The 27329-nt window shown below is 41.1% G+C and overlaps 1 protein-coding gene across 1 annotated transcript in view; it reads right to left on the minus strand.

The window, feature by feature from the left end:
- Positions 1 to 3513: 3513 nt before the first annotated feature.
- Positions 3514 to 27329, minus strand: part of LOC129047464 (gametogenetin-binding protein 2-like) — a 108915-nt gene continuing 85099 nt past the window's right edge. The window contains exons 9-12 of the mRNA XM_063718774.1: positions 8399 to 8493; positions 7084 to 7283; positions 4318 to 4424; positions 3514 to 3724 (exon numbers count right to left, since the gene is read on the minus strand). Coding sequence (XP_063574844.1) covers positions 3514 to 3724; positions 4318 to 4424; positions 7084 to 7283; positions 8399 to 8493 — 613 coding nt within the window. The remainder of the gene's footprint in view (positions 3725 to 4317; positions 4425 to 7083; positions 7284 to 8398; positions 8494 to 27329) is intronic.

Genomic DNA, 27329 nt, shown 5'->3' on the forward strand with positions numbered 1-27329 from the left:
TGAGTTCATACAACCAAGAGAAGCTTTGACTAGATCCTGGGTTCTAGGGTGTAAGAGACAGCATCTGGCCAGTTTATTCTTTACAGTTTCACGAATGTTATGATTGCCAATATTATTGTATTTCTATTATTATATTTGTGAAAGCATGGTTTTCTGAGTTACAAGTATATGAAAGACAGATGTATACATGTAAGAAAATGTATAGTTTTCTTTTGAGACAGAGTCTCGCTGGGTCCCAGGCTGGAGTGCAGTGGTGCGATCTCGGCTCACTGCAATCTCTGTCTCTGAGGTTCAAGCAACTTTCCTGCCTTAGCCTCTCAAGGAGCTGGGATTACAGGCGCCTGCCACCATCTCTGGTTAATTTTTGTATTTTTGGTAAAGACAAGGTTTTGCCATGTTGGCCAGGCTGGTCTCAAACTCCTGACCACAAGTGATCCTCCTGCCTCAGCCTCCCAAAGTATTAGGATTACTGGTGTGAGCCACTGTGCCCAGCACATCTTGGCACCCTTTTCAAAACTCAACTGACCACTGATGTGAGGGTTTGTTTCTGGGCCCTCTATTCCACCCCATTGATCTCGATGTCTGTCCTTATGCCAGTATAACAGTTTTCAGTTTTTCTTTTCCTTTTTTTTTTTTTTGATACAGAGTCTCACTCTGTCACCCAGGCTGGAATGCAGTGGCGTGATCTTGGCTCACTACAACCTCTGCCTCCTGGGTTCAAGTGACTCTCCTGCCTCAGCCTCCCGAGTAGCTGGAATTACAGGTGCACGCCACCATGCCCAGCTATTTTGTATTTGTAGTAGAGATGGAGTTTCACCGTGTTGGCCAGGCTGGTCTCGAACTCCTGACCTCAAGAGATCCACCCACCTCAGCCTCCCAAAGTGCTGGGATTACAGGTGTGAGCCACTGCACCTGGCCTGTTGTTGTTGTTGTTTTTTTTTTGAGACAGGAGTCTCACTCTGTTGCCCAGGCTGGAGTGCAGTGGCATGATCTCAGCTCACTGCAAGCTCTGCCTCCCGGGTTCATGCCATTCTCCTGCCTCAGCCTCCCGAGTAGCTGGGACTACAGGTGCCTGCCACCACGCCTGGCTAATTTTTTTGTATTTTTAGTAGAGACGGGGTTTCACTGTGTTAGCCAGGATGGTCTCGATCTCCTGACCTCGTGATCCACCTGCCTTGGCCTCCCAAAGTGCTGGGATTACAGGCATGAGCCACCATGCCCGGCCAAGTTCTTCAACTCTTTTCTTCTTTTTCACAATTGTTTTGATTATTCAGGGAGGGTGACTTGAAATTCCCTATGAGGTTTAGAATGAGTTTTCTATTTCAGAAAGAAAATCAGACGTGCCATTGGAATATTCAGAAGGATTACATCGAATCTGTAGATTGCTTTGGATAGTCTTGACATCATAACAATATTAAGTCCTCCTTCATAAACACAGGATGTCTTTCATTTATTTATGTCTTCTTTAATTACTTTCAGCAAGGTTTTATCATTTTCAGTGTATGAGTCTTTCACCTTCTTGGATCAATTTATTCTAAAGTGCCTTATTCTTTTTGATGCTATTATAATGATATTTTCTCTGGAATGTTTATTGCTATTGTATATAAATGCAACTGATTTTTGCGTGTTGATTTTGTATCTTGTAACTTTGCTGGATTGGTTTATTTGCTCTAACACTTTTTTGTAGAATCCTTAGGGTTCTTTACATAGAAAATCAATAGGCAAACAGAGATAATTTTTCTTCTTGGCCAGGTGCAGTGGCTCATGCCTATAATCCCAGCACTTTGGGAGGTGAAGTCAAGCTGATAGCTTCAGTCAGGAGTTCGAGACCAGCCTGGCCAACATAGTGAAACCCCATCTACTAAAAATACACACACACACACAAAAATCAGCCAGGTGAGGTGGCACGCACCTGTAGTACCAGCTACTTGGGAGGCTGAGGCAGAAGAATCGCTTGAACCCAGGAGGCAGAGGTTGCAGTGAGCCGAGATCGCACCACTGCACTCCAGCCTGGGAGACAGAGTGAGACTCCATCTCAAAAAGAAAAAAAAAAAGGCAATATCAACAAAGCAAAATGACAGCCTACCAAACAGGAGAAAATACTCACAAAGAGATTACTATCTGGAATAGATAAATAACTCCAAACACTCAAACTAAAAAACAAATTCAAAAATGGGCAAAAAGGCCAGGTATAGTGGCTCATGCCTGTAGTCCCAGCATTTTGGGAGGCTGAGGCAGGAGGATCACTTTGGGCCAGGAGTTCAAGACCAGCCTAGACAACATAGCGAGACCCTGCCTCTACAAAAAAAAATTTAAAACTGAGCCAGGCATGGTGGCACGGGCCTCTAGTGCCAGCTACTTGGGAGGCTCAGGCAGGAGAATCACCTGAGTCCAGGAAGTTGAGGCTGCAGTGAGCTATGATTGCACCACTGCAGGGACAGAATAAGATCTCGTGTCTTAAAAAAAAGTAATTATCTGTTCCACTTCCACTCCCAGGTGGAATTGAAACAAGAACTCAAGCAAATAGTGCACCAATGTTCATAGCAGCATTAGTCACACAATAGGAAAAGGTGAAAAGAAACTCACTGTCCATCAAAAGTTCAATGGCTAAACGATGTGTGAAAAATACATAAAATGGATTATTATTCAGTCATAAAAAGGACTGAAGCTCTGATCCACGCTTAATATTAATGAAACATTGAAAGCATTATGCTAACTGAAATAAAGACAGCTACAAGGCACAAATATTATATGATCCCACTTCTACGAGGTATCTAAAATGGGCCAATTCATAGGGACAAAGTAAAATAGAGGTTACTGGCAGCTGTGGAGGGGGAAATGAAGAGTTATTGTTTAATGGCTATAGTTTGTTTTGTGTGAGTGAAGAAAAAGTTTTCACATAGTGGTGGTGATTACACAACACTGTTGATGTACTTGGGGCCACTGAACTGCACATTTCAAAATGGCTATAATGATAAATTGTATGTATATTTTGTCACAACTTTTTAAAAGTAAAATGTTATGTACATATAAATATTCCTTAAATTTGTATCTACATTATCAAAAACTGGGAACAAGCTGAAGTATAAAAGGGGGAACAATTTAACACACATCAGTAAGAATGAAACTTGTTTATGCTAAAACAGAAAATATAAAATGATGTTTGCTAGGAGAATAACTATTAAAAACGTGCCCACAAAGACTGAACACTAATATACAAAAATTAAGATAATTCTATTATAATTTTCTCTCATTTCCTTCCTCTAGTTATATTAACATGTTAGATTTCTTTTCAGTCTACTAACAACAACCATATGCCACATCAAAAGAATTATCCTGACTGCTGTGCTACTGGGTTGAGATAGGTCTGTTTTAATACAAAGCAGCTTCAACTAAGAGCCGTAAGAATTACTACGCAGCCAAGCCTACAAAGGCAGTCCCAAGAAACAAGATGGAACACTCAAATAGCTATCCTTCACTTTCACACTGACAGCTTGTGTTCTTCCCCACAGCTTACCTGCAGGCAGGATCAGGGAAATTCAGAATTTCACAGGAGAATATGGAAAAATGGAGAGCAAGACATAAGTGAATGGGATGCACTGGTGAAATTTCTCTTACTGCAATATCACTAGCAGCTTTGTAAGCCACCAGGCTGTTCTCTGCTGCCTCCTTCCTGTCATTTCCTGTGGCAAATTCTGCCAGATACCTGTGGTAGTCCCCTTTCCTAGATTTAAACCAGGAACAATGACTTTTAAAGTAAAATAGCTAAAATTGTTCTATATAATATAAAATATGTGACAAAAATATATGTAACAATTAACAAGTGTACTTCAATAATTTTAAACACTCTCAAGAATATTTGGCTTCATTTTTTTTCTTAGACATTTCATACTATTTTCCTTATTAAATATAACCAAAAATCCCACAGAAATTAACTGAGGAGCCTCTAAATATCAACAAAACTATCGCTTGATAGACTGGAATTAAACAAGCAAGTGGTTCCAAGGAATGGCACAAGTGTATTAATCATAAAATAAAATTTCTACATGAAACATTCAGCCAGCACTGTGCAATGTGTGGCCGTTTGGGGGAGGGGAATGAGATAGGTCCCATGAAAGCAAAGCAATATAAATAAGTAAAGCAAAAGCTAATGCATTTTTATAATAGCCTGACCATCTTTTTATTCCAACATCAACTATCCATCTAACATTAAACAATTATTTGTAAATAAAAGTTGGAAACCTACATAGAAGAAAGTCATGATTCTAAAAAGGCCAACTTTTAATGTTACATTTTCCTTTCTAGTATAGAACCTACATTTCATAATAGAAAACCTTGGACTTGCCAGTGGTAGCTGCTGGAATGAGGTGTTTGTCCAGTGCATCCAGAACGTCGCCACAGATTAACTTTAGCTCAGTCTCAACCTGAAAACATAAAAATAAATTTTAAAAAATCAGACTGTTTCAGTCTAGAAATTCTGTAAATTTATTACACATTCTATCTACCTCTGGTTTTGAGGAAGAGAACTTAGTATTAAAGAGAATTCGTATCCCTCTCCAAACTCCCTTCTTCCCTTTTGACGCAAAGGCAGAGAAAAGCTGCCTCTCGGTTATCAAAAGTATCTTTTGCTTTCTGCATGCAATTAAGTGCTACACACACACCACCCCCTACCCCAACACCCCCTCACAATCCAACTACAAAATCAGCAATGACTGAAACTGAACACTGATGCTACTTGGTAAACGCTGGTCAATTACATGAATCTTTCACAAGGTAGCAACTATTGTGTCCATTTACTGGGGAAAGCAGAACCTAAGACATTTGCTCAAAGATCATCCCCTTAAAAGGACTTAATAAGCAGAGCTAGGATTTGAAGCCAGGCAGGGTGCAAGTGGCAGAACAAAATTCAAACCCAGGCAGTTTGCCTTCAGTACTTACATTCCTAACAACGTTGAACAGGCAATCCCCTTTAGTGGAAGAGATCCAAAACTAGTTAAGATACCAAAAATCTATGGACCAAAAAAACTATTGCCACTCATCTCTATTCATTTATAATGCTGAAAATGTACAGCACCTCTAAACGCACATACCCAGCTTGCTTCCTTTTTTTTTTTTTTTTGAGATGGAGTCTTGCTTTGTCCCTCAGGCTGGAGTGCAATGGCACCATCTCAGCTTACTCCAAGCTCTGCCTCCCGGGTTCACACCATTCTCCTGCCTCAGCCTCCCGAGTAGCTGGGACTACAGGCGCCACCACCATGCCCCGCTAATTTTTTTTATTTTTTTATTTTTTGTATTTTTAGTAGAGACAGGGTTTCACCATGTTAGCCAAGATGGCCTCGATCTCCTGTCCCTGTGATCCTCCCACCTCGGCCTCCCAAAGTGCTGAGATTACAGGCAGGAATCACTGTGCCCGGCTGCTTGCTTCCTATTTTCTATGAACACATGGCACTACCGTTGAACCTTTCTAGGTTCCTCTCATGCCCCTGGAACCTCCTTTCCACTGTAAAACATTCTCTCACTCTTTCTTCCATAATTGCATTCTTATCTTAGCTAAGCAAAAGTGTTTTCTGAATCAACTATCTCCATGATGACTTTTCAGATAGAGACTGCTGTAGGAGACGAAAGGTTTCCATGTTCTCCTAGCTCCTCACATACTCAATGACTGCTCTCCTGTTACTTACTCCAAATCCTTCCTCCTCACAAGCCGATATTCTACGTTCCATTTCTCAGTTTCTGTCATCAATAGCTCTCTAGGCCGTTCTCCTACATTCAATGACTATCTACAGCCAACCTATCCAATACCTGAGATCACACCAAGGTATGGTGTGGCCACGTTCCATTCAACAGAGTTCTTTGCTTTCTACTCCAAGACTTGCACATGTCCATACCCCTAACTGTGCTGCTCCATACTAGAAGTCTTACACTGCAATGCTCCACTCTTGGCTGTGGCTTCCTCTTTTAGTTCTTTTTCTCTTCTTGTTTCTACTTAGGGACTCATCAAGACATCTCCTCCCTCCCTCCCTCCCTCCCTCCCTCCTTCCTTCCTTCCCTCCCTTCATCTCATCTAAGACATCCAGACTGGAACTTTTCACATCTTCTCCCAATGTATCAGTTGCTCTCTTTGCTTCCTGCTTCCCTTTCCTAGCTAGCCCAAGTCCCACAGTGTAGCTCATGGACTTCTTTCTTCAGCACTTTCAACTTTCTCACTTCCTCATTCCTCCAGGACACAAAACTTGTCTATTAGTCATCGAAATTCTTTGACCCAACACATTTCATGGTAATGGTAACATCAACCCCAGCTTACAACTTTATTTTTAGGGAGAGGGTCTCACTTTTTTTTGCCCACTACTGCAGCTTCCAGGAGAAAAAGTTATTCACCTCTGCCCTGAAATATTCTGTAGCCTAATCCAAGAGAGCAAAAGATAAAAACCTACCAAGATATAAAATGTGTACTTCATATACCATCAAGTGAGCACTAGGCTGTGACCTCAAATGCCAATGACTATGGCCAAATTACTGACAGACATACCCTGAGAACTAAGCCAGACACTCAAAAGAAACAAGCCTCCCTTTTCAGAGACATTTTCTAAAACTATAAAAATAAAAGGCAAAAATTAGGACATATTCAGGTGACAACAACTTCCTTCCCCCTGACAATTTATGTTGTATAAAACCTAAAGATTAAAAACTATGACATTGGATAAAAAAAAAAAAAACCCTGAGTCTTTCAATAAAAAGAAGAATGGAACAAATTTAACCAAAAACACTAATCATTTTTCTTGAAAATACAGTAGTTCCCTTTTATCTGAGGGGGATCCATTCTGAGACTCCCCAGTGGATACACTGAAACCATGCATAATACCAAACCTTATATATACTATGTCTTCTTCTATACATACACATTCATGGTAAAGATTAATTTGTAAACTAGGCACAGCAAAAGATTAATAACAGAACAATTATAACACACTCTAATAGAAGTTATATGAACGTAGTCTCTTTTTCTCTCCAAATATCTTATTGTACTGTACCACTGGTAACTCAAACTGTGGATAAGGGGGGACTGTGGTACAACAGTCTCACCATTTGCCGGTATTTCCCAATCATTTTTCGCTTGTCTTCTCCTCCTTTGTTTCCTTCTTTCTGTTCAAGGCTGCTCATTATTCTCCAGGAGGCTCTTGTAGCTCCAATCACATTCTTATATGTAACAGATAGGAAGTTTCTCTCTTCAGCTGTCAGCTCTACATCCATCCCTGCTAATTTCTTCATTGGCTCCACCATTTCTATAAGGGAAAAGCAAAATCTGTACACATGCAGAATTAGCACAACATGGATGCTGCCGAAGGGTTTTCTGCCTGTGTCCTCTGGAGCGGTGACATCACATTCCCCCTGGACAGGAGCCCATTAAGCAACACTTGGCGCAGTCAAGCAGTGCCACACCAGAATGTGGGGACCAGTGACTTCAGGGAGTGCTTGGCAGCAAGCCCCAAGGTCCTCAGGGTGCCCCAGGGCCTTCCTTGGAAACCGTACTGCCGTCAGTGCCCTGGCACCATGGGCCTGTGATGAGAGTGCAGCCTGAGCGATCTACACAATGCCTTCAGGGTCGCTCTTCCATCGTCCTGGTGAGGAGCACAGCCCTGATCCATGCAGGCCTCCTGACCCACACCCTCGTGTTCTCTCCCAAACACACTTTCTTATCTGTTCAATATGGGCAGGCTGAGAAGGCTAAACATTTCCCACATTTTTAAGTTCTGCTTCTCTTTTGATTATAAGTTCTGTCTCTAAAGCATTCCTCTTTTCTTTCATTTTCCTAGAAATATTTAAGAGAATGAAGCTGCTCCTTCAATACTTTGCTTAGATATTTCTTCTGCCAAATTTCAGGTTCATCACTCGCAAGTTCTGCCTTCCAGAAAACACTAGGAGCACAATGCAGCCAAGTTCTTAGTCACTTTACAAGCGTCACCTTTCCTCCAGTTTCCAATAACATGTTCTTCATTGCCATCTGAGACTTCATCTGAATGACTTTTCCCTTCCATATTTTTATTTTTTTAAGAGACTGGGTCTCCCTATATTAGCCAGGTTGGTCTTGAACTCTCATCCTCAAGCAATCCTCCCGTCTCGGCCTCCCAAAGTGCTAAGATTCCAGGCATGAGACACCATGCCTGACCCACTCCATATGCTACCAACATTCTGTCCAGCTCTCCTCTTCTGAGCCCTCACCAGAATCACCCTTCATGTTTTAAAATAAATGTTTCCTGTTGAAATGATTTTAGATATACAGAAATATTGAAAAGGCACTATAGTGTCCTCCTACACCTTCCATCCAGCTGCCCCTAATAATGACATTTTGCAGTACCGTGGCACAAAAGAAATTCAGGCCAGGTGTGGTGGCTCATACCTGTAATCCCAGCAATTTGAGAGGTTGAGGCGGGAGGTTCAGGTTCACTTGAGTCTAGAAGTCTGAGACCAGCCTGGGAAACAGGTAGACCCTGTCTCTAGAGAAAAGTCAAAGAAATTAGCCAGGCATGGTGGCGTGTGCCTAGTCCGACCTAATCAGGAGGCTGAGGCAGGAGGACTGCTGGAGCCCATGAGTTCCAGGAAGCAGGGAGCCATGATTGCACCACTGAAGAATAGAAAGGTAAATATTTGAAGTGCTACTTTATGCCACTAGGAAAAGCAAGAAGACTTTTAATCTTATAGCATCAGTATTAAGGTATACAGTTTTCTAAAAATTTATCTCTGCAGTTCAATAAGAAAAAATTCCTGCACATTATATTTGATAGAGCAAATAAAGAAAAAAATTTAAAAATTAAAGGAAATGTCAGTATTAGACTCATGCATTTTTCCAAGCATTACTAAAAAGCATCACACATTTCTGTTTAAAACACTTGTACCATTGCATAATTAAGTATGAAGGTGAGAGTTATTTGAGGTGTTTAAAAGTTGGTGGTACCACATCTAATTGGTGTAGACTAGATAAAAATGACTATAAAAAAGCTCAAATTCCATGCAAATGTAAAGATTATACAATCTTATTAAATTATTAAACAGACATTTTTTCCCAACTATCAAATGGGATAACATCATGTCTATAATTAGCAATAAGAAAATTCTATTTGCACAATCTTCGAAGTCCTTTTTTTAAATTGTATATACATCATCTCTCATTTAAAAATGAACATTTCTATATGCTTATTACACCTAGGAAGAAAAATTTTCAATCTTTTTCTTTTTTTAAGACGGAGTCTCGCCCTGTTGCCCAGGCTGGAGTGCAGTGGTGCAATCTCAGCTCACTGCAAGCTCTGCCTCCCAGGTTCATGCCATTCTCCTGCCTCAGCCTCCCCAGCAGCTGGGACTACAGGTGCACGCTGCCATGCCCAGCTAATTTTTTGTATTTTTAGTAGAGACGGGGTTTCACTGTGTTAGCCAGGATGGTCTTGATCTCCTGACCTTGTGATCTGCCTGCCTCAGCCTCCCAAAGTGCTGGGATTACAGGCGTGAGCCACCACGCCTGGCAAAAATTTTCAATTTTATAATCTCAAAATTTTTGTTAGTCATTAAAATAAATCAAAGCATTCGGCATCAAAGGATATACAGACACACACTCTTAAGTAATTCATATATGAGAACCAGAATATTAGAGGCTTAAGCTGCTCATTTCATAAGACAGGGGCCCCTTGTAGTATTTATTTTAAAAAGAAATAGCCCCATTCACAAGGGAAAGATAATAATTTAAAAATTAGAAACTAAAAGAAAAATAAAGAAGCCTTAAACCTTCAGTGTATGAATATCTACCATTAAAAAGAATGAGAAATAGACACTCGGGACATCAGACATACTGACCCTTCAAAGGAACATGGATACAAATATGTAACAGCCCATCAGATGGTACTAACACCAAGATCCTGTGTGACAGCAAGTAGTGACCAAATCTAAAGAATTCCCAAAGTTGTAATATATTTTTATGAATATATTTTATGAATATATTTTATGAATATATTTTCATAAATATATTTTTATGAAAGTTTTTATGTGAGTTACAAAACAGCCCTACTTCAGTTTTACTATTTCTCAGTAAATAAAAATGAAAATAAATAAATGGATAATAGTAATTAAACAGAAAATGAGAAACAAAGTGATAATCACAAAATGTATAATTGGTGCCAAAAATCCAATTAACTAAAGATGTTAAAAATATAAAGAGTTTCCTACAGATTAATTTTTCTGACTAAATGTATACCAACATTCACTATCAATATTTATATATATATATATATTTTTTTGAGACGGAGTTTTGCTCATTGCCCAGGCTGGAGTGCAATGGTGCGATCTCAGCTCACCGCAACCTCTGCCTCCCGGGTTCAAGCAATTCTCCTGCCTCAGCATCCCAAGTAGCTGGGATTACAGGCATGCACCAGCACGCCCCACTAATTTTGTATTTTTAGTAGAGACGAGGTTTCTCCATGCTGGTCAGGCTGGTCTCCAATTCCCAATCTCAGGTGATCCGCCTGCCTTGGCCTTCCAAACTGCTGGGATTACAGGCATGAGCCACTGCAACCGGCCTGGTTTTTTTTTTTTTTTTTTTTTTTGAGACAGGAGTCTCACTCTGTTGCTCAGGCTAGAGTGCAGTGGCGTGATCTCATATATAATGTTTATTATAATAACAGCAAAAGGGGGAAGAGGGCAATGGAGCTTTACAGGAGAACACTGCTTTCTGCAAGTCTTTATCTTTTTGCTGGTAAAAAGTCCTGCCTCAGTGTTGATGCCTTCCGACTCACTGAGGTGGTGGTTGTGGCACTTTCACTTCACTGTTTTTTGTTTGTTTGTTTTTTAAGTAGAGACAAGGTCTTGCTTTGGTTGCCCTGGGTGGTCTCAAACTCCTGGCTTCAAGCAATCCTACTGTCTTTGAAAAGGTTGTGATTAAAGGTGTGAACTACCACATCCAGCCATTTTTTACAATAACAATGAAGTTGGCCATATCAATTGACTCTTCCTTTCATAAAACATGGCTCTGTAGCATGTGCTGCTGTTTGACAGCATTTTACCTACAGTAAAACTTTCTTCAAAATTGGGGCCAATTCTCTCAAACCTTGCTGCCACTTTATCAACTAAGTATAGGGCATATTCTACATCCTTTGTTGTCATTTCAACAATGTTTATGCCATCTTCACAGGAAATAGATTCCATCTCAGGAAAGCACTTTCTTTGTACATCTATGAGAAGATATTCTTTCAAGTTTGGCCATGAGATTGCAGCAATTCAGTCACATCTTCAGGCTCCACTTCTAATTCTAGCTCTCTTGCTATTGGCCACCACATCTGCAGCCTCCATCAAAGTCTTGAATCTCTCAGCCATCCATGAAGGACAGAATCAACTTCTTTTCAAACTCCCGTTCACGTTGATATTTTGACCTCCTCCCATAAAACACAAATGTTCTTAATGGTACCTAGAATGGTGAATTCTTTCCAGAAAGTTTTCAATGTACTTTGCCCAGATCCATAAGAGGAATCACCCTCTATATAGCAGCCATAGCCTTTCAAAATGTATTTCTTAAATAATAAGACTTTTACATCAAATTGACTCCTGGATGCACAGACTGCAGGATGGATGTTGTGTTAGCAGGCATGAAAAGAACATTTTCTTGTACATCTTCATCAGAGCTCCTAGGTGACTATGTGCATTGTCAAAGGCTTACTAATTGGCCTACATTCAATATTGCTGTGTCTTAAGGAATAGGGAGGCCTGAGGAGAGTAGAGAGAGTAGAGAGAGATGAGAGAACAGCCAGCTGGTACAGCAGTCAGAACACATACAACATTTATTAACTTCACCTCATAGTAACATCAAAGGTCACTGATCATACATAACCATAACAGAGATAACAATGAAAATGTGTGGAATATTATGAGAATTTTAAAAAGGGACCAAGAGTCACTAAGTGAGCATACGCTGTTGGAAAAATGAAACCGATAAGACTTGCTTACTCCAGGGTTGCCGCAAACCTTCAATTTGGTAAAAAAGAAGAAAAACCATGCAATTCCTGTGAAGTACAATAAATAGGAGCCCAATAAAATGAGATATGCTTAAGAAAAAAAACAGATATGCTTATACATCTTACTAAAACTAAGTACAGTCTAGCAAGTTAAGATAAAGATAGTAAGCCCTACAACAACCACTGAGAAAATAACCCAAGAAAAATCGTTTTAAAAATCATAAAGAAGGCCAGGCCGGTGAGCCAAACACCTGTACTTCCCAGCACTTTGGGAGACTGAAGCAGGAGGATAGCTTGAGTCCAGGAGTTTGACACCAGCCTGGGCTATATAGCCTGTCACTGCCTGGGCTATATAGCCTGTCACTACAAACAAGAAAAAACTTAGGCATGATGGCATGTTGTTGCGGGAATTCAGGGACCCCGAATGGAGGGACCGGCTGAAGCCATGGCAGAAGAACATAAATTGTGAAGATTTCATGGACATTTATTAGTTCCCCAAATTAATACTTTTATAATTTCTTACGCCTGTCTTTACTGCAATCTCTGAACATAAATTGTGAAGATTTAATGGACATTTATCACTTCCCCAATCAATACTCTTGTGATTTCCTATGCCTGTCTTTAATCTCTTAATCCCGTCATCTTCGTAAGCTGAGGATGAATGTCGCCTCAGGACCCTGTGACGGTTGTGTTAACTGCACAAATTGTTTGTAGAGCATGTGTGTTTGAATAGTATGAAATCTGGGCACCTTGAAAAAAGAACAGGATAACAGCGATGTTCAGGGAACAAAGGAGATAACCTTAAAGTCTGGCAGCCTGTGGGCCAGGCAGAAGAGAGCCATATTTCTCTTCTTTCAAAAGCAAATAGGAGAAATGTTGCTGAATTCTTTTTCTCAGCAAGGAACGTCCCTGAGAAAGAGAATGCATTCCTAAGCGGGGGGTGGTCTCTGAAATGGCCACTTTGGGAACGTCTGTCTTTTATGGTTGTAGATTAAGGGATGAAATAAGCCCCGGTCTCCCGTAGCTCTCCTAGGCTTATTAGGATGAGGAAATTCCCGCCTTATAAATTTTGGTCAGACTGTCTGCTCTCAAACCCTGTCTCCTGATAAGATGTTATCAATGACAATGCATGCCCGAAACTTCATTAGCAATTTTAATTTCGCCCCAGTCCTGTGATCTCGCCCTGCCTCCGTTTGCCTTGTGATATTCTACTACCTTGTGAAGCATGTGATCTTTGTGACCCACACCCTATTCGTACACTCCCTCCCCTTTGGAAAATCACTAATAAAAACCTGCTGGTTTTGCGGCTTAGGGGGCATCACGGAACCTGCCGACATGTGATGTCTCCCCCGGACACCCAGCTTTAAAATTTCTCTCTTTTGTACTGTTTCCCTTTATTTCTCAGACCGGCCAACACTTAGGGAAAATAGAAAAGAACCCACGTGAAATATCGTGGGCTGAATTTCCCCCGACAACGTGGCAGTAGTCCCTGCTGCTTGCGACGCTGAGTGGGGAGGATCACTTGAACCCGGGAGGTTGATGTTGCAGTGACCATGACAGTGCCACTGCACTCCAGACAGGGTGACAGAGCAAGACCCTATCTCAAAAATAAAATAAAATAAAATAAAAATGAAAAATAAAAGAAATGAAAATGGTATACTAGAAAGTATCTATAGGTGGTATCCAAATTAAAATCATTCTACTTACAGTTTCTTAACTTTACCACCATGATACAAACCCGATACACATTAGTACTTTATTCTTTGCGATGCTGGGCAGCGGCAGCAAGCCACAACTCCCAGTCAGCCATGCCATCATGAGACTAAACAACCAATGCTTGCTTGACCAGTGAACCATGTATCCAGATGATTTTTCCCAACTGTAGGCTAATGTAAGCATTCTGAGCATATTTAAGGTAGGCTAGGCTAAGCCAAGATGTTAGATAAATAAGGTATATTTCTTTCTTTTCTTTTTTTAAAGAGATGGGGTCTCAGTATATTGCCTAGGCTGTAGTGAAGTGGCTGTTCACAGGTGCAATAATCATGCACTAAAGCCTCAAAATCCTAGGCTCAAAATAATCCTCCTGCCTTATCAGAATGTAAGCTCATCATAACTCAAGAAGCATCTGTACTTAAGATTAAAAAGGTAGAAAACAAAACAAAACAAAACAAGAACTAAGTAGTCATAAGAAAGAAAAACAAACAAAAGGGCAGGCTGCCAACCCAGGACCAAGGAGTAAGGCCATGCCAATGGGCCTAGAGAACAGAATATCAAGCCACAGAGAATTATTTTCAAGTCTCAGAACTGAATGGAATTTGTCCTGCAGACTTACAAACCTGCTTTAAGCCCCTTTTTTCTTCCAATTTATCTCTTTTGGAATGGGAATGCTTCTCTGCCTGTCCCACCATTGCATCTCAGAAATAGAAAACTTGTTTTCTATGTATCACAGGTTTAGAAATAGAAGTTTTTTTTGTATTTCTGTTTGTTTTTTTTTTTAAGACAGAGTCTCGCTCTTGCCACCCAGGCTGGAGTGCAATGGCGCAATCTCAGCTCACTGCAACTGCCTCCTGGGTTCAAGCAACTCTCCTGCCTCAGCCTCCCGAGTAACTGGGACTACAGGTGTGTGCCACCACACCCGACTAATTTTTGTATTTTCAGTAGAGACACGGTTTTATTGTGTTAGCCAGGCTGGTCTTGAACTCCTGACCTCAGGTAAGCTGCCCGCCTCAGCCTCCCAAAGTGCTGAGATTACAGGCGTGAACCACCATGCCCAGCAGAGATAGAAATTTTGCTTCAGGATTAACCAACGTCTTAACCCATTGCCAATTCAGATGATTCAGAAGATGGGATTTGGGACTTTCTGAGTTTATTCTATTCAGGTAAGATGTGAGACTTACTTATAGAGTTTACATCAAAATGGATGAACACTTTTGGGGGATATTGGGATACAGTGCATCTATTTTGTATGTGGAAAGAACATAAATTTTGGGGGCACCAGAAGGCAGACTGCTATGGGTTGAATTGTGGTCCCCAAGAAATGTATGTGAAGTCCTTAACCCCCAGTATCTTAGAGAGTAACCTTATTTGGAAAAAGGATCATTGCAAATGTAATTAGGATGAGGTCACATGATGGAGTAGGGCAGGCCCCTAATCCAATATGACTGATCTCCTAATAAGAAGATGGTCATATGGAGACAGAGACAAAGGAAGAATGGAAGGTGAAGATACAAGCAGAGATTAGGGTGATTAAAAAAAAAAAAACCTGTCAATCATTGACACCCATCACCAGAAGCTAGGAGGCATGGAACAGATTTCCCTTAAGAGTTCTCAGAAGGATCCAACCCAGCTGATATCTTGATTTCAGAATTGTAGCCTCCTTAATTGTGAGAAGAAATTTCTGCTGCTTTAAGCCACCCAGTTTGTGATATTTTGTTACAGCAGCCCTAGGAAATGACTACAGGGGGTGTATGAAAAATTGGCTATGAGATGTTCATGTTTTAGAATTGGGTGATGAATGTACCCAGGGTGTTTGTTATATTATTGCTTACTGTTTTATATATTTGACAATTGCAGAAAAAAATTCTTTTTTTTTTTTTTTTGAGATGGAGTCTCGCTTTGTGGCCCAGGCTGGAGTGCAGTGGCACTATCTTGGCTCACTGCAAGCTCCACCTCCCAGGTTCACGCCATTCTCCTGCATCAGCCTCCCAAGTAGCTGGGACTACAGGTGCCGGCCACTATGCCCAGCTAATTTTTTTGTGTTTTTAGTAGAGATGGGAGTTTCACCATGTTAGCCAGGATGGTCTCGATCTCCTGACCTCATGATCCGCCCATCTCGGCCTCTCAAAGTGCTGGGATTACAGGCGTGAGCCACTGCACCTGGCCCAGAAATAAATTCTTAATAAACAAAATAATGTCATAATAAGTAGAGTAAGTATTAAAGTTTTAAAAGCAGAAACAAACAAATTAGAAAACAGTTGAATAAAATTGGAAATAGGCCCCAAAGCTGTTCTTTATATCAGGCATAAAAGAAATTATCAACGCCAGCACAGTGGCTCACACCTGTAATCCCAGCACTTTCAGAAGCCAAGGTGGGCAAATCACCTGATATCAGGAATTCGAGACCAGCCTGGCCAACATAGTGAAACCCCGCCTCTACTAAAAATACAAAAAAAAATTAGCTGAGCGTGGTGGTGGACACCTATAATCCCAGCTACTTGGGAGGCTGAGACAGGAGAATGGCTTGAACTTGGGAGGAGGAGGTTGCAGTGAGCCAAGATCGCACCACTGCACTCCAGCCTGGGCAACAGAGTGAGACTCTATCACAAAACAAAAGAAAAAAATTTTTTTCGTTAAGAGTTTAGATAAAGGAAAAAACTCCATTTAAATGTTTATGTGAAGAAAACCATAATGGATTACATGGCGCAACAACAGTTTCAAAAAATTAAAACCAATTTGTAAACATTAATCATCAGTTACTTATATGCCCTTAAAAAATGATCTATATGCTCCTAGTGTCACGTAAGACACGTTAATCTAGGAGTCTACTTCACGCAGACTTTTTGCAACCAACACGCATTCCTTTGTTTCTTCATCACTGTGGAGAAGAGGTGGTACATACAAAAGGTTCTTGATATAACCCTATAAAGAGATTATCACATGGTGTGTTATCTGGGAATTTAAATGGTCACAATTCCAAGATACGTCAATGCTATCAACTTTAAAAAAAAATAAATTTGACCTATAATGGTGGGGGCCAGCTGGGGGTAGGGGAGAAAGAGGCAAACTGTGTATCCTGGAACTTTGTAGCTGGAAAAAAATTACCAGCAGCAGCAGCCTGATCAAAACTGCAACTTCTTGCCCACCTGGACAACCCAGCTCTCTTTTCTAGAAATTAGCATCTATGCTCAATTTCTAAGAATGGAATGGTGCCTAGGGACTCACGTTTGCCTAGGTGAAAACACCTTCTAAATCCAGGTGCTTACACCAGAATGGCTCTCCTGGAAATTTAGGACTGAGACATTGAGTCAGTTACCTGTAGGGTAACCTGTAGAATCAGAGATTTCTCAAATTTGACCTGTCTTATTTTGATACCATGTTGCCCAGCAATGTAACCTCCCCTTAAGTATCAGTTTTTGTAAAATCTCCTAATCAATTTCTTATCAGATTATATTATATAAATACCTATCATCTAGAGTACTCCAGAAGCCAAATGAACATTAAAAAAATATATACTGAGATAGGGTCAGGCATAGCGGCTGAGTGTAATCCCAGCATTTTGGGAGGCTGAGGTGGAAGGATAACTTGAGGCCAGGAGTTGACGACCAGCCTGGGCTATACAGCAAGATGCTGTCTCTCTACCAATTCTACCAATATTTAAAAAAAAAACTGGGTGTGGCGGTGGCACCTGTATTCCTAGCAACTTGGGAGGCTGAGGTGGGAGGACTGATTGCTTGAGGCCAGGAGTTTGAGGCTATTGTGAGCCATAATTGTCCACTGCACTCCACCCTGGGGTGATGGACTAAGACTCTGTTTCTAAATAAATAAATATTACAAAAAGAAAAGCACTGAGATAGGCAATGTTGGTAAGTGAGTTTATAATCTCATGAACAATTTTAAGTTAGCTACTATACACTCCCATTTCCAAAAGTTTAGATTGGAATGTTTGCTGCCTTTGGTAGCTAAGAGAAAAGAAATAACAATGAGAGGTATTGTAGTGCCATTCTTCCACAGTCTTTATCAAATAAATAGGCCTTTGAGTCTTAGACTTGTTGAGATCAAGAAAGCAAATAATATATAAAGTTGACAAGCACAAAGGATACAAAGAGGCCAGGCATGGTGGCTCACGCTTGTAATTCCAACACTTTGGGAGGCCAGGGCAGGGGGGTTGTCTGAATCCAGGAGTTCAAGACCAGCCTAGGAAACATAGTGAGATCCCATCTCTACAAAAAATAAAAACAAAGGTAGCCAGACATCATGGTGCAAGCCTGTAGTCCCAGCTACTCAGGAGGCTGAGGTGGGAGGATCGCTTGAGGCTGGGAGGTCGAAGCTACAGTGAGCTGTAATTGCACCACTGCACTCCAGCCTGGGGAATAGTGAGACCATGTTGGAAAAAAGGAAGAGGGGAGGGGAAGGGGAGGAGGGACCACAAGAAACAAATATAATGAAGAACCGTTTACTATTCCTGAGAAAAAGAGAATAGCAAGTGTGAGAGAATGTGTAACTAGGGTTGGGGAGAAGGGGCTGGAGAGAGAGAGCACACAAAGACAACAGAGAGAAGTCAAATAGGAAATTTCAAAATGAGAATCAGCTGATGAATCAAAAAAAGCAAAAGAATTTTTTTACAGTTAGAATTGCAAGATTTAGCTTTCCAAAATGATTCAATTCTCCAGAAAAGAAAAATTAATTTAAGCACTCATCTAAGTAACTAGTATAAAGTGTCAAGCAAAAATAAACATTTATTAGACATAGACAAATGCAAATATATTCAATGCTTTCGTACAAATGTGAATATCTGGGGCCTTATTATCATCTTGTTAATATATGCCAGTGAACAATGTGTAGACACAAGACTTGTTTTACAAAGAGGGTAATATGTTCCATGAACATAAGCCAGGTATTTAAAACTTAGTGTCTATCTCTTCTTTCTAAGAAATGTTTCAATTAACTCACTGTGTGTGTGTGTGTGTGTGTGTGTGTGTGTGTGTGTGTGTGTGTGTTCTATCTCATGTGGTGGTGATGAGCCTAGTACTTATATTCTTGAAATGGAAATCCCATTCTGATATTTCTTCCTCCCTCTTCTCTGTCACATTAAACTGATAACCAGGCTGGTCAGCTGAAGCTCTTATATATTACCGAATGTCTCTGCCCCGTTGTTCCTACTACTTCAGATCCTCATTCCAGTGTCTGGGACACTGTCAGAGTCTGAATAGATTCTAGGTCTCTTGTCTCTTCTATCTTCCATCTCCCAATCCTCCTTCCCCCGATCCATTAGAATGACAGACCTAAGCATATCCTTTCTGAACATAAAAACCCTTCAATAGGGATAAACTTTAGGCTCCTTAACATGATGCATGAGGAGCTTGAACATCTGATCTTTGACAGTCCCTCTCAGCATTCTGCCTAGCGCATTCAGGGCCCTAACAATACCATCCCTTTCCCTGCCACCATCCCAAATCCCTCCCCCTGCTCACCACTCTCCTTGTTATTTCCCACTTCAAAGCTTTTGCTCCTTCAATCTGTAAAATTAACAGCCACTCATGTGCTCCTTCCCTTCTCCTCTCTTCACAGCCAGCACCTGGAGTTTTCTTACTCTTAGGAAAAACTGCGACCTTTTTAAGATACCTCCTCCCTCTTTCCTCAGTCCTGTTAAAGGTTAGGTGGACATTCACTGTACCTCGAAAATCCTTGCACGTATTACTGTTTAACAATCACCGATTGATGCACGTCTATCCACCATACAGACCTGGTACATGTAAGAGGACATGCCAGAAATGAGGACAAGATGAATGGGCAGATAGATGAAACGTTTAGCTTCCCTATTTACCTGAAACCTCATTTTTGGGAGTCCTAAAACCCATAGAGAATATTTAGTGCTTTCAAAAATGTCTTTTACTTGGCCAGGCACAGTGGCTTACACCTGTAATCCCAGCATTTTGGGAGACTAAGGCCGCGGGATCACTTGAGGTCAGGAGTTCGAGCCCAGCCTGGCCAACATAGCAAAACCCCATTTCTACTAAAAATATGAAAACTAGCCAGGCATGGTGGTCCCGCCTATAATCCCAGCTACTCAGGAGGCTGAGGCATGACTAGAATTGCTTAAACCTGGGAGGCAGAGAGGGTGCACTGGGTCAAGATCACACCACTGCACTCCAATCTGAGTGATGGAGTGAGAATCTGCCTTAAAAAAAAAAAAATTAGCTGGGTGTGGTAGTGGATGCCTGTAATCCCAGCTACTTGGGGGGCTGAGGCAGGAGAATCTCTTGAACCTGGGAGGCGGAGGTTGCAGTAAGCTGAGATCTCAGCACTGCACTCCAGCCTGGGCAACAGAACGAGACTCCAACTCAAAAAAAAAAAAAAAAAAAAAGTCCTGGCCAGGCGCGGTGGCTCACGCCTATAATCCAAACACTTTGGGAGGCCAAGGAGGGCGGATCATGAGGTCAGGACATCAAGACCATCCTGGCCTGTAGTCCCAGCTACTTGGGAGGTTGAGGCAGGAAAATCACTTGAAGCTGGGGAGGTAGAGATTGCAGTGAGCTGAGATCGAGCCACTGCACTCCAGCCTGGGCCACAGAGCGAGACTCCATCTCAAAAAAAAAAAAAAAAAATCTTTTACACAGACACTGAATATACTGATGAAAACTTAACTGCTATCCACTACTATTACTTTTGGAAAAAAATAAGGGGGAGACAGGTTAGCAATTTCTAAGACTTCCATTAGGTTTAATCTTACAATTAGATGATATCATGTTTTTTGATGTTTTTGTTTGTTTCTTTGGCCTATCATCCTTCCTATACTTATAAACACTCTACTTCAGGGCTATCCAATAAAGAAGGACTATTTAAAAAATACATCTATATATATACATATATATATATATATACACACACACACATATACATATGATATACTCATCATCTGCTAACTACTGTCTATGGAAACTGTAGCTTTCTAAAATGAATGCTTCCTTGACTCTGAAGAATACAAGCTTCTACCCCAAAAAAGTTCACAAATCCCTTTGTTGCCACAATCTTCACATTTCTGAAAACCTATTAAAATATAATTTTAACAAAACATGTCAGTGAAATGATGAGTTAACACGTTACAGAAGAAAATATTAGCAGTCAAAAATATAAAAATAGGATACAATGATTTAAATTGCACAAAAACTGGCCACTGGCCAGGGATGCTGGCTCACGACTGTAATCCCGGCACTTTCAGAGGCTGAGATAGGAGGATTCTTTGAGACCAAGAGTTAGAGACCACCCTGGGCAACATAGGGAGATCCTGTCTCTATAAAACATAAATAGACCAGGTGCACTGGCTCACACCTGTAATCCCAGAACTTTGGGAGGCAGCCAAGGCGGGCGATCACTTGAGGCCAGGAGTTCAAGCCCAGCCTGATCAATGTGGCGAAAACCTGTCTCTACCAGAAATACAAAAAAAACTAGCCAGGAGTGGTGATGCATGCCTGTAATCCCAGCTACTTGGGAGGCCGAGGCATGAGAATTGCTTAAACCCAGGAGGTAGAGGTTGCAGTGAGCCAAGAGTGAACCACTGCACTCCAGCCTGGGTGACAGAGCAAGACTCTGTCTCAAAAAAAACAAAAACAAAAACAAAAACAACCAAACAAACAAATAAGTAAATAAAAGGAAGTTAAGCTATGAGGACACAAAGGGATCAGAATGATACGCAATGAACTTTGGGGACTTGGGGGAAAGGATGGGAATTGGGTGAGAGATAGAAGACTACACACTGGGCACAGTGTACACTGCTTGGGTGATGGGTACACCAAAATCTCAGTAATCACCACTAAAGAACTTAGTCATGTAACCAAACACCACCTGTTCCCCAAAAACCTACTGAAATAAATAAAGAAAGAAATATTTTTAAAACTGGCCATTATGTATTTAACGACATGTAGAAAATTTAACAGTTTCATTACAGTGAATTCTCTGCTATTTAGATATACAATAAAGATATTCTAGTAAATTTTTCTCCCAGTACTCACAAAATTTCATTTTTTTCTAAATTCCACAATGTTCTAGCCACATAGGAGTATTTCTTATTCTCTGAACATGCCTACCTACCACCTCTTCCCTTTGCACCTGCTACCCTAGGTTACGTCACTTTCTCTGTCTGGAATTTTTAGTTGACCGTTTTCTGCAAAGGTCAAATGCCTAATTATTCTGCAAAGCCCTAGAAGCTCTTTGTTTGTATGCCTTACTCAATTCCTGAGACAAGAATAATCTCTCATTATTTACCCATAATACTCCATTCAGCCTTATTATTATGTAATATATATTTTAATTTTCATACATTTATTGACTTGTCTTCCTACTTGAGGAGGGGAACCCCCTATTTTATTTATCCTTGAATTCCTGGTGTCTAACACAATGCTTGATACAAAGTAGGTCCATAGTAAATGCCCAGTAAATAAATGTTCCCAAACTTATCCTTTATTACCTACCATCCATTAAGGACTGATGTCTTCAAGCCCATTTTTCCAATCATTCCTGTCATTTCAGAATTGCAAGCCCCATTATTATGCATAAAGAATATATATGAACAAAACCTTATTATTAACGTTTTTTATTTTTTTGAAACAGGGTCTCACTCTGTTACCTAGGCTGGAGTACAGTCACACAATCATAGCTCACTGCAGCCTTGACCTCCCAGGCTCAAGTGATCCTCCCACCTCAGCCTCTCGAGTAATTTGGAAGGGACTACAGGTGAGCACCACCATGCCCAGCTAATTGTTTTTCTTTTTTGCAGCGATGGGGTCTCAGAATGTTGCCCAGGCTGGTCTGGTACTCCTGGGCTCAAGCAATCCTCTCACTTCAACCTCCCAAAGTACTGAAATTCTAGGTGTGAGCCACCACACCCGGTCCATTAACTTTCTTTCTTTTTTGTTTTGTGTTTCTTTGCTTGCTGTTCTTTTTCGAGACAGGGTCTTGCTCTGTTGCCCAGGTGGGGGTGCAGAGCACAGTCACGGTTCACTGCAGCCTCGACCTCTGGGCTCAAGGGACCCTCCCACCGCAGCCGCTTGAGTAGTTGGGACGACAGACACGTGTGCCTCCCCACACCTGGCTAAATTTATTCTTTTTTGTAGACACAGGGTCTCGCTTGTTGTCCAGGCTGGACTCAAACTTCTGGGCTCAAGCGACACTCCTGCCTGGGCGTCCCCAAGTGCTAGGACCACAGGCATGAACCACTGAGCCTATTCTAACACTAAGTAGAACAAAACAAATCATCAACAACAAAAATCCGACAAACATAAGGCAATCGCATATAAGAAAAGCTATAAAGGAAAGAAACAGAAAGAAGAAAAAAGTAAACTTGATAAACAGATACACCATGCTTCTGGAATATTGTAAAAATATATTCATCCCTAAAACAGTATTTCACTGTAACTCTAATATAGTCTAAATTGTGCTCTTATTAGTCCTAATGTTCATCTAGAAAAATACATGACAATATTTGTCTTACCATATACTAAAATGTATATAAAGCCATAATAATTTAAAATAGTGCCGCACCAGGATAAAAATAGACACACCAATGGAACACATAAAAAGTCCAGAAACATACTCAAGTATTCAAGAATTTAGTAATGACTCAAACAATATTTCAAATCACAATGGAAAACATACATTATTCAGCAATAGTGTTGAAAAAGTTGACTAACCAGGTGGGAGGGGAAAGTTGGGCACGTATCTTACCATATTCTAAAATTAATTCTAGGCTAATAAAATATTTCTATCTAAATAATCCCTTCTTTGGTCTACCCTCGCTCCTTTTCTACTTCAACACTTTAGTCTTAAAGCCATGAGATGGGGCTGGGCATGGTGGCTCATGCCCGTAATCCTAGCACTTTGAGAGGCCAGAGGAGGCAGTTCACTTGAGCTCAGGAATTCAAGACCATCCTGGGCAACACGATGAAACCTCAACTCTATGAAAAATACAAAAAACTTAGCCGGGTGTGATGGGTGCACCTGTAGTCCCACCTACTTAGAGGGCTAACGTGGAAGGACTGCTTGAGCGCAAGAGGTCGAGGCTGCAAGTGAGCCAAAACTGCACCACTGCACTCCAGCCTGAGTGACAAAATGAGACCCTGTCTCAAAAAAAAAAAAAAAAAAAAAAAAGCCATGAGGTGGGTTCAAGCATAGTAATTATCCATGCTGGGGAGGAGGGGGCAGTCCAATACTAGCATAAGAGCCTGAGTAAGGTTGGCTCCCCTAAGGGGTTGGGGATAGGGGTGGGGACAATCTCAGAGCAAGGTGAAAAGATCAACCAAAGTGGAAGCAGTGAACTGAACCTGAATATCAAATCCCAAGAGGGGTGAAAAGGACTGGCATGCAGGAAAGTAGCAGCAACCCTGAACTGGGTTAGAACAGCAACTGCGTTAGGTGGAGCAGCAACAGAAGGTATGTCAAAACAGGAGAGACTGATCAAGTAAGTAAACTATTAAAAATAGTAAGAGTCAGGTTTCTGTCTGAGAATCATAAATATGGGGGAAAAAATTAAAATGAACGCTGTTTTGTTGGGTTGGATTTGGAGAAGTTAATATGAGCATATGGAGTTCAATATATAGAGATGGATACAGTAATAGAGACGTGAGTGTGTATGTATATTCACATAATGAATCAAATTCACAGTTTGTTTTCTCTTTTTTTGAGACAGAGTCTCATTCTGTCACCCAGGCTGGAGTGCAGTGGCACAATCTCGGTTCACTGAAACCTCCGACTCCCAGGTTCAAGCGATTCTCCTGTCTCAGCTTCCCGAGTAGCTGGGATTACAGGCGTCCACCACCATGCCCAGCTAATACATATATATATTTTTTTGAGATGGAGTCTTGCTCTGTCGCCCAGGCTGGAGTGCAGTGGCGCAATCTTGGCTCACAGCAACCTCCGCCTCCAAGGTTCAAGCAATTCTCCTGCCTCAGCCTCCTGAGTAGCTGGGATTACAGGTGCCCGCTACCACACCTGACTAATTTTTGTATTTTTTAGTAGAGACGGGGTTTTGCCATCTTGGCCAGGCTGGTCTTGAACTCCTGACCTCATGATCCACCTGCTTCGGCCTCCTAACGTGTTGGGACTAGAGGTGTGAGCCACTGGGCCCAGCCAAGTTTTTTTTTTTTTTTTTTGAGGCAGAATCTCACTCTGTCATTCAGGCTGGAGTGAAGTGGCGTGATATTGGCTCACTGCACCCTCTCTGCCTCCAGGGCTCAAGTGATTCTCGTCATGCCTCAGCCTCCCAAGCAGCTGGGATTACAGGCATGCCCCACCATGCCCGGCTAATTTTTGTATTTTTAGTAGAGACGGGGTTTCATTAGCCAGGCTGGTTTCGAACTCCGGACCTCAAGTCATCCCACTGGCCTCGGCCTCCTAAAGTGCTAGGATTACAGGTGTGAGCCATCGTGCCTGGCCCACAGTTTTCTACATAGATATAAAAACAATATAAGATGTGAATTTATAGAAATATGTATCTCTGTAGGAATACACACACACACACACACAATTTCCTAGCCATGCTGGCTGAGAGTAGGAATAACCCACACCTAGCACCCACTTTGGCTTCTAAATATTATTCTCACCTAAAAGGAATCAAGGCTCCTCAGAGAAATGGTGATTTCAGAACTACAGCAGGAATAATACAAGATGAGCCTAGATTATACTGTTGTGTCAGAAGTAGAGAAATGCTTCTCTGAAATGATAGGTCAAAAGACACAGAAGCCGGCTTAAAGAGGTCCCACCAGGCAAACCTGAGACAGTATGTACATCAAAATAAATGACATTAGTGGAATATGATCCATTAAAATAAATTAGCATAAGTCCATACTAATACAAATAATCAGGGAATAAAGAAAGCTTCACCTTACAGTGGAACGTCAACTGATGAATGTGAAAGAAAAGGTGAAATTAGAAAATCACTACTTGCCATCAATCCTAGTCATAAATTAGGTCAAGAAACATTAATGAATGCTAAAATTAGTGAGGAAAAGGCGCAAGGAACAAGATGTTTATATGCGAAGTACTTCCCCCACAAAATCCATACTGACTATAAAGAGAAAAACGTTTAACCTCACAGTGGAGAAACCTGACAGACACACTTTAACCAAGTGGTCAAGGAAAAGCTGAAATCATGTACCACCTGACAGGATGCAAACAAAAAACACAGAATCACATATGCGATACTCCTGCTAAAAACATAACTGTATTTAATCATGACGAAACATCAGGCAAATCCAAATAGGGGGTCATTCTACAAAATAATTGGCCTGTAATATTCAGAAGTATCAAAGTTATGAAACTCAGGGAAAGACTGAGTTACTATTTGAGTTTTTTTTTTTTTTTTTTTGAGACGGAGTCTCGCTCTGTCCCCTAGGCTGGAGTGCAGTGGCGCGATCTCGGCTCACTGCAAGCTCCGCCTCCTGGGTTCACGCCATTCTCCTGCCTCAGCCTCCCGAGTAGCTGGGACTAGAGACGCCCACCAACACACCCGGCTAATTTTTTGTATTTTTTAGTAGAGACGGGGTTTCACTGTGTTAGCCAGGATGGTCTCGACCTCCCGACCTCGTGATCCGCCCGTCTCGGCCTCCCAAAGTGCTGAGATTACAGGCGTGAGCCACCGCTCCCGGCCACTATTTGAGATTTAAAAAGACCAAAGAGGACTGGGCGTGGTGGCTCAGACCTGTAATGCCAACAGTTTGGGAGGCTGAGGCAGGCAGATCACTTGAGGCCAGGAGTTCGAGACCAGCCGGGCCAACATGGCAAGAGCCTGTCTTTACTAAAAGCACAAAAAAATTAGCTGGACATGGTGGTGCACACCTGTAATCCCAGCTACTCGGGAGACTGAGGCACGAGAATCACTTGAACCCAGGAGGTGGAGGCTGCAGTGAGCCGAGATTGCGCCAATGCACTCCAGCCTGGGTGACAGAGCGAGACTCTGTACAAAAAGAAAAAGAAAAAGAAATAAAAAGACCAAAGAGTCAAAATGCAGTCTGTGATCCTTTTGCTATAAAGAATATGTCTACAAAAACATGAATGGGTTCCAAAGATCAGACAGTAATAATGCATCACTGTTAATTTCCTTATTTTGATGGTATATGGTATATTCCCAGGAAAATATCCTTCTTTATGGGAAATTCTGAAGTATTCAGGGGTGACAGCATATTATATTGGTAAGTTACTCTCAAATGGTTTAGGGAAGGAAGAGTTCTTTTGTACTATTCCTGAAACCTGTTTGTAAGTTTTAATGCTTTTAAAATTAAAAAGAAAAACAAGGTTTTTAAAATCGAACTTCCAAAGCACTAAAAAAAAATGTGCATTAATATAAAGATTTTCTTTGCACAGCATCAAAGGCAGAAACAATAAAGAGCATTTGCGTAAATTACCTCAAAAATGTAAACTTCTGCATTAGAAAAAAATTAACCTGCTAGAATCCCAATAACAAAAACTATGAAGATGTAATAAAATTAAACACCGAACGTTAAACTATGGGGAAAAACACACACGGCAAATACACAAGACAAAAGAATATGATCTCTAATATAAAACACTTTGTAAAAAAAAATTATAATATTAAAATAAAGAGATAGGGAAGGTCAATTAACATACATG

Source organism: Pongo abelii, chromosome 19 (genome assembly GCF_028885655.2).
Source record: "Pongo abelii isolate AG06213 chromosome 19, NHGRI_mPonAbe1-v2.0_pri, whole genome shotgun sequence".
Classification (NCBI taxonomy): Eukaryota; Metazoa; Chordata; class Mammalia; order Primates; family Hominidae; genus Pongo; species Pongo abelii.